The 12,805-nt window shown below is 42.9% G+C and overlaps 1 protein-coding gene across 1 annotated transcript in view; it reads left to right on the top strand.

Moving 5' to 3' along the window:
* Positions 1-12,805, top strand: part of grin2aa (glutamate receptor, ionotropic, N-methyl D-aspartate 2A, a) — a 60,898-nt gene that overhangs the window by 34,278 nt on the left and 13,815 nt on the right. Inside the window, exons 8-9 of the mRNA XM_034710543.1 lie at positions 3,265-3,354; positions 8,529-8,626. Coding sequence (XP_034566434.1) covers positions 3,265-3,354; positions 8,529-8,626 — 188 coding nt within the window. The remainder of the gene's footprint in view (positions 1-3,264; positions 3,355-8,528; positions 8,627-12,805) is intronic.

Genomic DNA, 12,805 nt, shown 5'->3' with positions numbered 1-12,805 from the left:
ATTAGCAGATGAGCAACACTGCGGCGTTCAGCTGTTTGAGGCTCGATGGCTGGATTAGCTGTGATCACACATAATGCTGACAGGCTTTACACGCGAAATCTGTTACAGCCACGAGAAGCAAAACTATGCACAGGGGAGCCCAATGATTTCAAGACGGAGCAGAGGAAGAGAAGTTCTGATTTAAATGAGAATTTAAGGATATTATATTATTTTAATGACATGATATTTGCTGCAAGAATAGAGCCGAATGATGGATACAAGAATGAGACTCTCAAATACATGCAAAAGAGTGCATGTACTTCTTGTGTTGCACATAAGTGAAGCCAAAATACCCCCTGAGACAGGTGCTGCAGCAGCAACCTCCAGTCTTAAAACATGAAGCCCATGCAGAAGTGTTAAAAACTGCAGTTCCTAGAGTGTCCACTAGAGGCTGGCTGCAGAACACAGGAAACCACATACACACCCATTCAAAGAGACGATCTTTACAGCAGAAATGAACATGTTTACAGCCTGGTTCAAAAAACAGTTTAGGTCTGAGTAGCCCTTTTTTTATCTGGGGGTGAATTAAACTTATGAGTTTTGCCCAGATAAGGGCGTGCCTGACTTGATTGACAGGTGGGAACACTGTAGCTGTTAGCAAAGTGGCTAAAGGCCCGCCTCTTTACCTCACACTAGTTCTACAGACGTTCGTTTGAGTTCAGTATTTCCAATATGGCACCTGCCGTCAATAGGCTCCTAAACTGGCGCTGACATTTTGCACGGGTCATTTGGAGCCAGAGTTTCATAGATAGGGATTGGCTGGTGGGGCTGGAAACTACAACCAATCAGCTTCCCCCAAAAAATCAATCACTCCAGGATGAATTACAGTGTTTGTACAGTAAATAACAACACTTCTGTAACTCCCTCTAGTGAAGACACGGACACAAGGCGTTCCTTTTCTTACGGGCATTTATTTCACACGATCAGTGCCTTTGAGCATGCCGTGAGAACTGTAATAAAAATCAGCTTGATTAAGCTTAAACACAAATTACATAAACACATAACACACTACTTATCAAATCAAATCAATATACATAGAAACTTTATGCTGTTTAACTTGTAATTGGGCCACACAAACAAACTTTAACACACACCTCATTGGCCCCATGAACTGTAAGGGAGGAACAAGGAAATTCTGGCTCCCCAGGTCTTTAGAATTGTGCAGCAGCTTCCTCCTCTCTGCATTAACCTTGCTGCATGGCAAGCATGAGGTGCATCTTGCTAAGCCCTGCCCCCTTTCTCTTTAATCTTTAACTTAAATTATTTTATGAATTGAAATGAATTAAATCTATAAACTTTAATCACTGGCAGCTACAACTTCCAGGAGTCAATATTGGAATAGGGAGGGGAAAAGTTGCATTAAAATGCTTCTACAAGTAGATTCAGAGGACATAGGATTGAACTCTTGAAGCCTCACTTTGACTTGTCTGTGGGATGTTTCTGTCAGTCACACCCAAGCAGCAACCTCCAGCTGTGAGAATTAAAGCCAATGTGGAAGTGTTATAAACTGCAGTTCATCAAGTGTCCACTTGAGGCTGGAGAATTCTTCACAACGCAGCAATTTCAAAGATATTGAGATTACAAGTCTTCCAATGAGAGGCACAGCTGACTTGATTGACAGGCAGGAACACTGTAGCTGTTGGTGAGGAGGCTTAAAGCCCACCTCTTTACCTCACAGTTGCTCAACAGCAGTTATGTTGAGTTCAACATTTCCAATATGGCTGCCGCCGACGATTGGCCGCTTCAGAAACAGATGGGTGACGTCACGGAGACTACGACAGTCTATGGTCACACCAAAGAGCCTCCTCAGGTTTTGCTTTCTTGTAAGTCTGATAGTTTTGCAGGTTTTGCATAAAATCAATCACAGACTTTAAATATAATTTTGGTTTTTGGGGTTTTTAAGATGTTATATCATCATCTAAAACTTTGAAAATAGGCAAAATGTTGCACTGATGGACGCAATTACTGAATGCATTTAGCTGAATATGTTTACCTTCACTATCTGGAGATCATTTTGATCATAACTCATGAGGCAGTTCTGCAAAAAAATCTGTGTGATCTTGATTCTAAGGCAGGTCAGTTTAGAGGTTAGATTCTGAGAAGTGTCTCTGCGTGTAGCAGCGTGAAACAGGATCCAGAGTCACAGTCGACGGTCATTTGCAATGTCAGAGATTACACTCAAAGGTATGCATGGGAAAGAGGCGAGCCAATCTGAGCAGCAACATTCAGTTCAGCCAAATAAAGGTGTGTGACAGATCGTGACAGCTAAATCCCGCTCCGAGCCATCAGAGCCACACCGCGGCTGCATGGGCTTTGGGAACAGGCTCGCACAAATCCACGCTCCACACAGCCACACACATGTAGTACTTAACAGTGCACACACACACCGTGACGCACACACACACACACACGCTTTCTTTGCTACATGTTTGGACACACAGCCTGCGTGTGGATGGAGCCAGTGCTGGGTTAAGCTAATTACACAGCTGAACTATCGGCTGTGAGCCTCCCGTTAGAGGGCTGGATCTGACATTCAGTAAATGCCAGCCAGTCACTGCGCTATTACCAGGGCTCTGTGTGGATGTGTGTGTGTGTGTGTGTGTGTGTGTGTGTTTGAAAGAGAGAGAGAGAGAGAGAGAGAGAGAGAGTGTGTGTGTGTGAACAGGCTCTGACAGCGTGAGAGAGCAGCAGTTAGTGATGGCATCAGTTACAGTGAAAATGTCAGTCTGAGTCTGGGATAATTTTCGTTTGAACGTTCCACTTCGCATCCTGCCGGTGTGTGTGTGTGTGTGTGTGTGTGTGTGTGTGTGTGTATGTCTGTGTGTGTGTGTACAGAGGCAGAAAGAGAGAGAGGGAGTGTAAATGTTTGTGTCTGTCTAAAGTTTGTTTAGGTCGTCTGTTTGCCTCCAAGGTCCTTTCCCCAGTGAAGCGTGCCGTATTGAACCACAGCCACTCCCCACTGTGTCCTCTGTGTGTTTGGCCACGCTTGGATTGGCGGTCCTATTGGAGATGATTTAACACTTTAGAACTGATCCACAACAACATGTTCTGAAAAATAAGACCCCCTCCACCCACCCTTCCTTCTGCTTTCTGTCTCCTCCTGTGTGATTCTCTCTCACTCTCTTCAAAAAAGAAAGTTGCTTTTTTTCTCCTCTCCACGCCTTCAAACCCTCCCGTCTCTTTCCCTCTCTCTTTCCTGAGTTTCTCTCTCTCCTCTTTTTGCAGCAAACTGGACGCCTTCATCTACGACGCTGCGGTGTTGAACTACATGGCGGGCAGAGATGAAGGGTGTAAGCTGGTGACCATAGGAAGCGGGTAACCAAAGTTTTAATTCTTTTACAAAGACACTGTAAACGTGGAATCGTCCTCACTCCATGCTCATGCCATGTCTTACTCCAGATCATCAAGTTTTTAAAATGTCTGTGTTTGGGTTCTGTGCCATGACATGCAAAGATCCTTAAAGGGACAGTTCACAAAATTAATCCTCTGTGTCGTTTTCTTGGTGTGGACCTGTTGGACCGGCCGGAAGACTTGAGCCAGAGATCAAAGTTTGAGTTTTATTTAATCTAAGGAGATGAATGTGGTGTTTCATTTAATTTGAATATGTGATTTTGATATTTAATGCATCATAAACCTCCGTCCCCTGGCTGCTCCGCTTCACCAAACTGTCTGCAGAGATGTTAACATCGCCTGCAGTTTGCATGAAAGAGAAGCATCACTACGTCATCACTTTTGTGCAAACTGCAGGTGATATTAACGTCTCTGCAGCCGGTTTGAAGCGGAGCAATCAAGCAGCAGAGCTTTATGATCTCTGTGGCGATGTTAACGTCTTCACTGATGGTCGTGTTTTGCTTTTGTCGCTCTTTAAAGAAGCTTCAGAGTTTATTTCAGACGTTAGAAACTCCTCACAGGAGACTCTTTGCAGGTTACCTTTACCTGCTGAAATCAGGGAGTGATGACATCATATCTTAAACTCAGGGTCGCCTCATTCTCAGGTTTGGGTGATTGTGTGTGTATCAGTGTTTTATTTCACAGGTGATCGGTGAAAGTAAGTGGTTAATGAATGCGCTGCCAGTGTGGGTCTGTTTTCACCCAATCTGTCCCGCCCACAGCTCTCTCTGATTGGCTAGACGTCACACCCCTGTGTGATGTCACTGCACTGTAAGTGTAAGTGGTGAACTGTTACCTCCTGTGTTTGCTTTTGAAAGTTTCAGGTTTAATTAAATATCTGTTGAAGGCGTTTAGAACAAGTGTTGTAGGAGTTTGTAATATTCCGAATTCAAAATTTTACTGGAAAGTTCCAAATGTCAGTCTCATGAGTTACTTTAAATTAGTTTTGGTATGAGCCCAGATCTTTATTTCAAACCCCCTTATGATCCAAGCCTGCAGGGGGATGATGGATACAAGAATGAGACTCTCAAATACATGCAAAAGAGTGCATGTACTTCCTGTGTTGCACATAAGTGACACCAAAATACCCCCTGAGACAGGTGCTGACTAAGCTGCAACCTCCAGTCTTAAAACATGAAGCCCATGCAGAAGTGTTAAAAACTGCAGTTCCTAGAGTGTCCACTAGAGGCTGGCTGCAGAACACAGGAAACCACATACACACCCATTCAAAGAGACGATCTTTACAGCAGAAATAAACATGTTTACAGCCTGGTTCAAAAAACAGTTAGGGTCTTAATAGCCCTTTTTTTATCTGGGGGTGAAATAAACTTATGAGTTTTGCCCAAATAAGTGCGTGCCTGACTTGATTGACAGGCGGGCACCTTGTAGCTGTTAGCGAGGAGGCTAAAGCCCCGCCTCTTTACCTCACACTAGCTCCACAGAAGTTTGTTTTAGTTCAGCATTTCCAATATGGCACCTGCTGTCAATAGGCTCCTAAACTGGCGCTGACATTTTGCACGTGTCATTTGGAGCCAGAGTTTCATAGATAGGGATTGGCTGGTGGGGCTGGAAACTACAACCAATCAGCTTCCCCAAAAAAAACAATCACTCCAGGATGAATTACCGTTTTTATACAGTAAATAACAACACTTCTGTAACTCCCTCTAGTGAAGACACGGACACAAGGCGGTGATGGGGAGGTGCAGATCAGCAGCGACAAAGCAGACAGAGACTGTAGATCTTGCAGGAGCGTGCCTACGTTCCCACATTTCCTTTTTCATGTATCAGATGTTAGCCCCCTTTCTCCCAATTTGGTAGCCAATTACACCCAACCTATCATCCAGTAGCAATGGACTACAGATGGAATGTAGTTTTAGCTGAATCTGGTGCGCGCATCTCTTTGTTTATTGCAAACAGTTATGTAAGAGCACATCGTCCTTTTAAATAAACAAACTAAACTAAGTAGCACAGAGACCTCGCCTTGACTAGCTTCCGGTCAGATCAGTGGAATGAAGCGCAGCAACTGGACACAAACCAGTTTGCAGTCCTAATTTTAAAAAATGTCCTAGAAATGTGGGAACATAGGGATGACCCCAATCTTGCAGCCAAGATTCAGCTGTGAATCAGTGCAGCTCGGGACGCCTGCCTGAACTTGCTCTTAGGTGTCACTCCATTTGAGGCTGCTGTGTTTACATGAGCGCTTCTTACTTTTTTTTTTTAAACAAAGTTTATTTATGAATTTTTCAATCCAATAATAATAATGTACAGTGATGACATATACTGATTAATAGAATCTCCCACCACCCCCACCCATGGTAACATTAAGAGGGAATACAACTTAATATCAAAACATTACAATGGAATGAAATAAAAACAAATGAATAAATAATAATAATAAAATAAATAATATGAAATACAATACATAAATTGAAATAAATACCAAAGTTAAGAAAGTGAAATGTTATGGGTTAAAACAGTACACTATTATCTAGGGCATACACAAGCACTGAAACACACAAAAGAGGGGAGAAGCCGCATGAGCCAAAGGGGCATCTCAAGGGTCCTTCCATTTTCATATGCCTCTTATTGCTTACATTGACATGAAAGGTTACTCATCCACAAAATTATCAGAGCCTAAAACATCAACACGACTCAGAAAGGGCTGCCATATCAGTAAAAACTTGTTAGCTGATCCCCTGACAGTATACCTTATCTTCTCCAGCTTTACAAAATGTAACATGTCTCTAATCCACTGTTTAAATGTTGGAGGGTTACAGTCTTTCCATCTAATCAAAATGTGTCTTCTTGCTACAAGTGTGGCAAAAGAAAGAAAACTCTGTGTGTCTTTGTTCAAAATTAGGTGTTGTGTTGCCACACCAAATAGCGCTAAGAAAGCAGACAGTTCTAAAACTCTACCTGTAGTTTTGGAAAGTAGATCAAATATTAACAGCCAAAAATTGGATAACCCGGGACATCCCAAAACAAGTGGATTAAAGTGGCTTCAGATTGTTTACAGCGATCACATATAGGGTTTATATTGGGCACAAAATGAGACAGTTTAACTTTGGTCCAGTGCAGTCGGTGGAAAATTTTAAACTGCATAACAGTATGCTTCATACATATCCACTTCTTACTTTTAAGGCGTTTCCTTTTTTTTTTTTTTTTTAAGTTATTATTTTTTTGGGCCTTTTTGCCTTTATTTGATAGGACCGCTGAAGAGAGACAGGACATGTAGGGAGTAGAGAGAAGGGGAAGACATGCAGGAAATGGTCGACTGGCTGCCAGCAACCCCTGCAACGAGGACTGTAGCCTGTAGGACTGTAATATGTGGGGCGCTTAGACTGCTAGGCCACCAGCGCCCCCTTTTAAAGCTTTTCATTCGGCTTTTGAGTTCTTCTTTTTTTCTTTCTGAAGTTGCACCTGTGATGGAATTCAGCAACAAACTGGACACTGGACACAGAAGACTCAGGAGACTCGGACGGCTTACGTTGAAATAGTTTATGTAGAACTTGATCAAGGAGAAATAACATAACAGTACACAGGCAGGAGAGTGCAGTGCAATGCCAAGTCAGTTCTGACAGACAAAACCCTTGGCATGGTATTTATTCCCTCTGAAGACGACACTAAAGTTAGATAACCATGTTTGGACTATAGGAACACAACAAGTGGGAAGAAGACCTGTGCTCTAGTTCTGGAGACAGTAAGTCGGCCATAACACACAGATAAAGACAGGAGCAGGGGGAGAGACCTTGACTACTACCCTGACACGATCTCGCCCGTCACAGACGACATAGGAATCAAGTTACTCTAAACATGACATTTAGACTGAAAGAATACAATAGTTAAACATTCTTACATACACATATATAAGACTATGAAAATTCCACGACAGCACCAACGACAGACTAGTTTTGCTGGGGTCATCCCGATGTTCCCACATTGCTAGGACATTTTCGTACGTAGGGAAGTCAAGCCAAGTCAAGTCAAACCTTATTGTCATTCATCTGGATAGTGAAGTATCTGACAAGTCAAGTCAAGGAGAACTCTATGCTGTCTCAGACTCTCAAGGACATTTGGATAGAGACCCCCTTCCTGTTCAGTGACTTGCAGGGATAAGTTTTGCAACCCTTAGGTTAGCAGAGCTGAAGGAGAATACAATTAAAGACTAGATGTTAAGATGAGTGTGTGCTCTGTAGGAGGCTATGACACTGGCTCTCAGGCCTATAAAGGGTATTGGTCAACAGCATTCTGGGAGTCAGCAGGTTTGCAGAGCTGTTCTCCCAAGCACTCCAGGTGCTTGATCAACACTGGTTTTGATTCTTGTAATAAACGTATTACTATGCAAGCAAGGCAGTGTTTAGGAAGATTCCTTATGCATCCACACATCACCGGCGGTCAAGGTACGACAATAGCTTGTATACAGCTGAACAAAATTACATTTCTTACATGGCAGATGCAAAGCAGTGCATGTGCAAATAAAACAACAGACAATCAATACACGGACAACAAAGACAGAATATAAACAACATGAGGACAGACTAGAGAAGGGCTGAGTATGTGAGGTTAACTAAACTAAATATGGATAATGGAGTGAATAGATAAATAACGGCTCTGGGAACATGTTTTGCTTTGCTTTCGCCGCCATGTTTCTTCACTCCTGCAATAACAAAAGTGCAAACTTGTCACATCTCTTCTTTGCATTTTATATCATGTTGATCGTACAGGAAGAGGACGCAGACTTCTTCTTAGATGTTAAAAATAAGTTTGATTGTTTAACTCTGAAATGCACGAGGAGAGCAAAGATCTCTTGTTTTGGGACAGACCTGAGGAAATGTCTTACTGGTGAGAAACAGAAGCTGTGTCAGGTATTTGGATTGTATATCAGTGACCTGAACTTCCACTTCATATCATCACACATATCATGAAGCTCAAGTTACCGTCTTATATATCTGTAAGAAGTCCCGTCCGACCCCCAGAGAGAAGTCAAACTGAAATATTACTTTACAGGTTAAACATACATTTTCTGTGTGTGTTTTTCTGTGTCCTTGCACGTGTGTGTGTGTTTGTGTGTGTGTGCGTTTGGATGCAATTGCGTTCAGGTACATCTTTGCCACCACTGGTTACGGCATTGCTCTGCAGAAAGGCTCGTACTGGAAACGACAGGTGGATCTCGCCATCCTGGCCATCATCGGAGACGGTGAGAAACGCACTCACACGCTGTTCTCGTACACGAAATCAAAGCGCTTGACACTCTCTCCGTGAAGACGAGAGGTTACGTTGTTTCTTGCCAGCTTTGTAATTTCATGCACACTCCTTCACACACACACACACACACACTCACACACACTCAAACCTCTGCTGCCTTGTCTGCTGACAGCACAAAGGGAAAGCAGTGAAGTATAAATAGGCCTTTGATGTTATTCTGGACACAAAAGGCTGCTCTAAACAGAGGGCAGAGTGTGTAAGTTATTCTAATATATTCCTCTCTGCAGCACCAGATCTGTGTGTGTTTTGTGTGTGTGCGTGTGTGTGTGTGTGTGGGTGTGTACGTATTACTCTATCTGAACCACCACATTCCTTTATTACAGTAGCCTCAGAAGTTCTTACATAAACAATTTCTCGCTGCAAAACAGAGAAAAGGCAAAAAGAAGCTGGAGGTTTTTTGGTGACGGATTCATTTACATTTTACATCCCGAGTGTTTTGCTGATGCAAGTGCTCACAGCCACTTACATTAAGTGCATTGAAGTTGATTAAATGAGCACTGGTGTCACAATAATCCTCTCTAACCAAATCTTATCAGGGCTGCAGAGCATGCAGGCCACACTCCATCATATATTAAAGCTGCATAATGTTTTCTGCACTGGAATCAAGCTGAGTGTTTTTTGTTTTGCTTTTGTTTCTGAATGCTGTTAATGACACGATCCAATCAGTTTGAGCTTGTTGGTTTGTAGCAGAGTTACTCAACCCCTCAGGATGTTTGAAATCTGTGTCGTATTTACACCTCTCCAGTAGTTTCAGTGTTTGCTTTAACATGAGACAAACATCTCAACCAAGAATGGATCACAGCCACCAAGAGCACCAACATCATTAAAGCTATCTACTCCAAGTCCAGGTCCAATTCACAAAGCATATTGTGCTCATGATATTCGAGCATAAACACACCCGTGAAGGTTTGCAGCTCCATGCAGTGTGCTCTTGTTTTGCGTCTGATTTTGGAGATGAGCTGTCAGCGTCTCCACACATTTGGAGCTTGAATCTAAAGTCTGAATACACATCATATGCTTCTTCTTACTAGTTTAAAGGTGACATATCACGCTTTTTTCATCAACATATATTGGTCTAAGAGGTCCCCAAAACATGTATTTAAAGTTTATGCTCAAAAAAACACTTTGAAATCAGATTTTGGTCTGCCTGAAAAGTCCTCTTCTTCAGTCCTCATCAGAACACTCTGTTTTCCCTCTGACCACGCCCCCTCAGGAAGTGGATGTGCCTCGGCTCTCCAGCACGTTGATCTAATGTTTACATGTTGGCTGAATATACACGGCTGCTCAGAGATCACGTTACTTCAACCCTCTGAATCTGATCCAGATGGAGAGGCGCCTGCAGCAGGACCTTTCTGAAGGATTGGTCACAGATTTAGTGTTTCTTGTTGTTTTATTTATCAGTATGTCGACGTGTGTCTTGGTACACAGCTACTAACATGTAGCTATGTGGCTATGCTAACTAGCGCTAGCACTTATCCATGATAAATAAAAATCATCCACTAGATCTTCAAATCTGCAGGCGTGGGGAGTAAAACCGAGCTCTGCCAGAAAGGCAGCGGGACCTTTTCTGAAGGATTGGTCACAGATTTAGTGTTTCTTGTTGTTTTATTTGTCAGTATGTCGACGTGTGTCTTGGTACACAGCTACAGCTATGACATGTAGCTATGTGGCTATGCCAATTAGCGCTAGCACTTATCCATGATAAATAAAAATCATCCACTAGATCTTCAAATCTGCAGACGTGGGGAGTAAAACCGACCTTTGTGTTTATTAAGACAGCCTACAACTAGCATGCCTCCCTCCTAAGCTCCTGGTTAGCACACATGTGTGCAGGTAATGAAAAACGGAGGAGGGATTCAGTATTTTTTTATACAGTCTATGGGCTGAACAAGCTCCGAGCTCTGACTCCGTGACAGACCGGATATTGTTGTTACGTAACAAAAACACTGAAGTCTGAAACGGCTGGTTTCACACACATTTACAGAAAGGTGGAGAAATCAGAACAGGGGCAGAATGGATTCTTTTCATTCTCGGGGGGTTTGTAGACATGCCAGGGAAACATATTTCAGGTAAAGAACCATTAGAAAGTCAATTTTGCATGATATGTCACCTTTAATGTGAAGATGATTCATGATAGCTGTGATACATTTAACCGTTTACAACAAAGCTTCCTCTCTGGAGCGAGCCAGTGACGGCCCACACAGACTCCACATGTATGGACAAAGTGTGTTGTGTATATGCTTGGGTTGAGCTGTTCGCTGTCCTGTACTGATTTAACAAAGTAATATTAACAGACTTTAAGAGATAGAGTATTTGCAGGTCATCTAGAGGTGGAACTTTGAGCTTTAAACCCTTATAAACACTCTGAACTGTTAGTTCAGTTTAGTTACACAATAAGTGGATCAGACTAGGACTAGGGATGATTGTGAAGACCTTACTCTAACACATTTCTGTGTTTGGATTTTCTATCAAGTGGAACAAACATCATGTGGTCTCATATTTGGTTAAGCTATCAGGGAGGAGTTTGAAGTTTAAAGCATGTTTGGATGTGAATCAGCTGACTGAAGGTAGGACGCTCAGCTGGGGGCTGCAGCTGAGTGACAGGTCTCCACGAGCGCTCCTTATCTCCACCCCCGGACTGATTCTGACCCGGTTCTGCTCCCGGCTGACACCTGACCGCGTCCACATGCTTATTTCTCTCAATAAGAACGAGTAGACAGAAAACTGGACTCTGTGAGTCTGAAATATGTCTCTGTTCAGTTCCCTTGTTGAAGTCTGAGCCTTCACTTTTATGACTGTGTGTCTGCAGAGATTATGAGCCTGCTCCACACGTTGATATTCAGCGTGTTTAACATTTTGAACACCTCAATACGATCCTTAGATATTCAATACTGTCAGTTATATACTTTGTGTCATGAAGGGAAGTTTGATTCAGGGGAAAAAACGCATTTGGCTTTGTTTTTGACATGGAAAACATTTACGTTTCTTTAATGATTAATCAATAATTGATTGTTAATATTTCCAAAGATCAATCATGGAAAATACTTGATATTTACATCCCTGGTTGGATGTATGCAGTGGGTTGAGCTGTTTGCAGTCCTGTACTGATTTAACCTCTCATTATTGAATTAACAAAGTGACAGACTTTATGCACGGTGGTGCAGTGGGTAGCGCTGTTGCCTCACAGCTAGAAGGTTCCTGGTTCGAATCCCCGGCCGGGCGGGGGCCTTTCTGTGTGGAGTTTGCATGTTCTCCCCGTGCATGCGTGGGTTCTCTCCGGGTTCTCTGGCTTCCTCCCACAATCCAAAAACATGCTCAGGTTAATTGATCACTCTAAATTGCCCGTAGGTGTGAGTGTGTGTGAATGGTTGTCTGTCTCTCTGTGTTAGCCCTGTGATAGGTTGGCGACCTGTCCAGGGTGTACCCTGCCTTCCGCCCGAAGCCAGCTGGGATAGGCTCCAGCCCCCCGTGACCCCTAACGGGATGAGCGGTCAAGTTAATGGATGGATGGATGGACAGACAGACTTTATACATGGATAGAGTATTTGTAGGTCATCTAGAGGTGGAGCCATGAGCTTTAAACCCTTATAAATACTCTGATCGGATGGTTCAATTGTTCTGAAACTGTTAGTTCAGTATAGTTGCATGATAAGTGGATCAGATGTTTTTGTTTTGTTGCTTACTTGCATATAAAGGAGCCAGTTTTGCTCTAAATGAATGCATGTTGGTCCATATAAAGAAGCACTAACACCAGAGCACAGTGACAGTGTTTGTCCTGCGTGTGCTTTGTGAATTACACATTTTTTAATGTCCAATCTGCACAGGGTGAGCGAATGCAGAAGCCACACATTCATTTAGTGAATCAGGCCCAAAGGAGGGTAATATGTGTCAACTGATAGAGAGTGCTACCTGGTCTGCTGGTCTCAAATCAAAAGACAACACTGTGAGAGAAAAGGGGAGACAGCAAAGAAAAAGGGACAATAACTGCAAAAAAAGTGTAACAGTGGAGGAAAAAGGGAGAACAGATGGATGAACGAGGCGATGAGAGAGACAGTAAAACTGAGACAAACAGAGTGTGAGTGTGTGATGGCCAAAGAGAGGTCAGAGAAAG

The sequence above is a fragment of the Notolabrus celidotus genome, chromosome 20, assembly GCF_009762535.1.
Source record: "Notolabrus celidotus isolate fNotCel1 chromosome 20, fNotCel1.pri, whole genome shotgun sequence".
NCBI lineage: Eukaryota > Metazoa > Chordata > Actinopteri > Labriformes > Labridae > Notolabrus > Notolabrus celidotus.
This window is presented reverse-complemented; position numbering and strand designations above follow the sequence as displayed.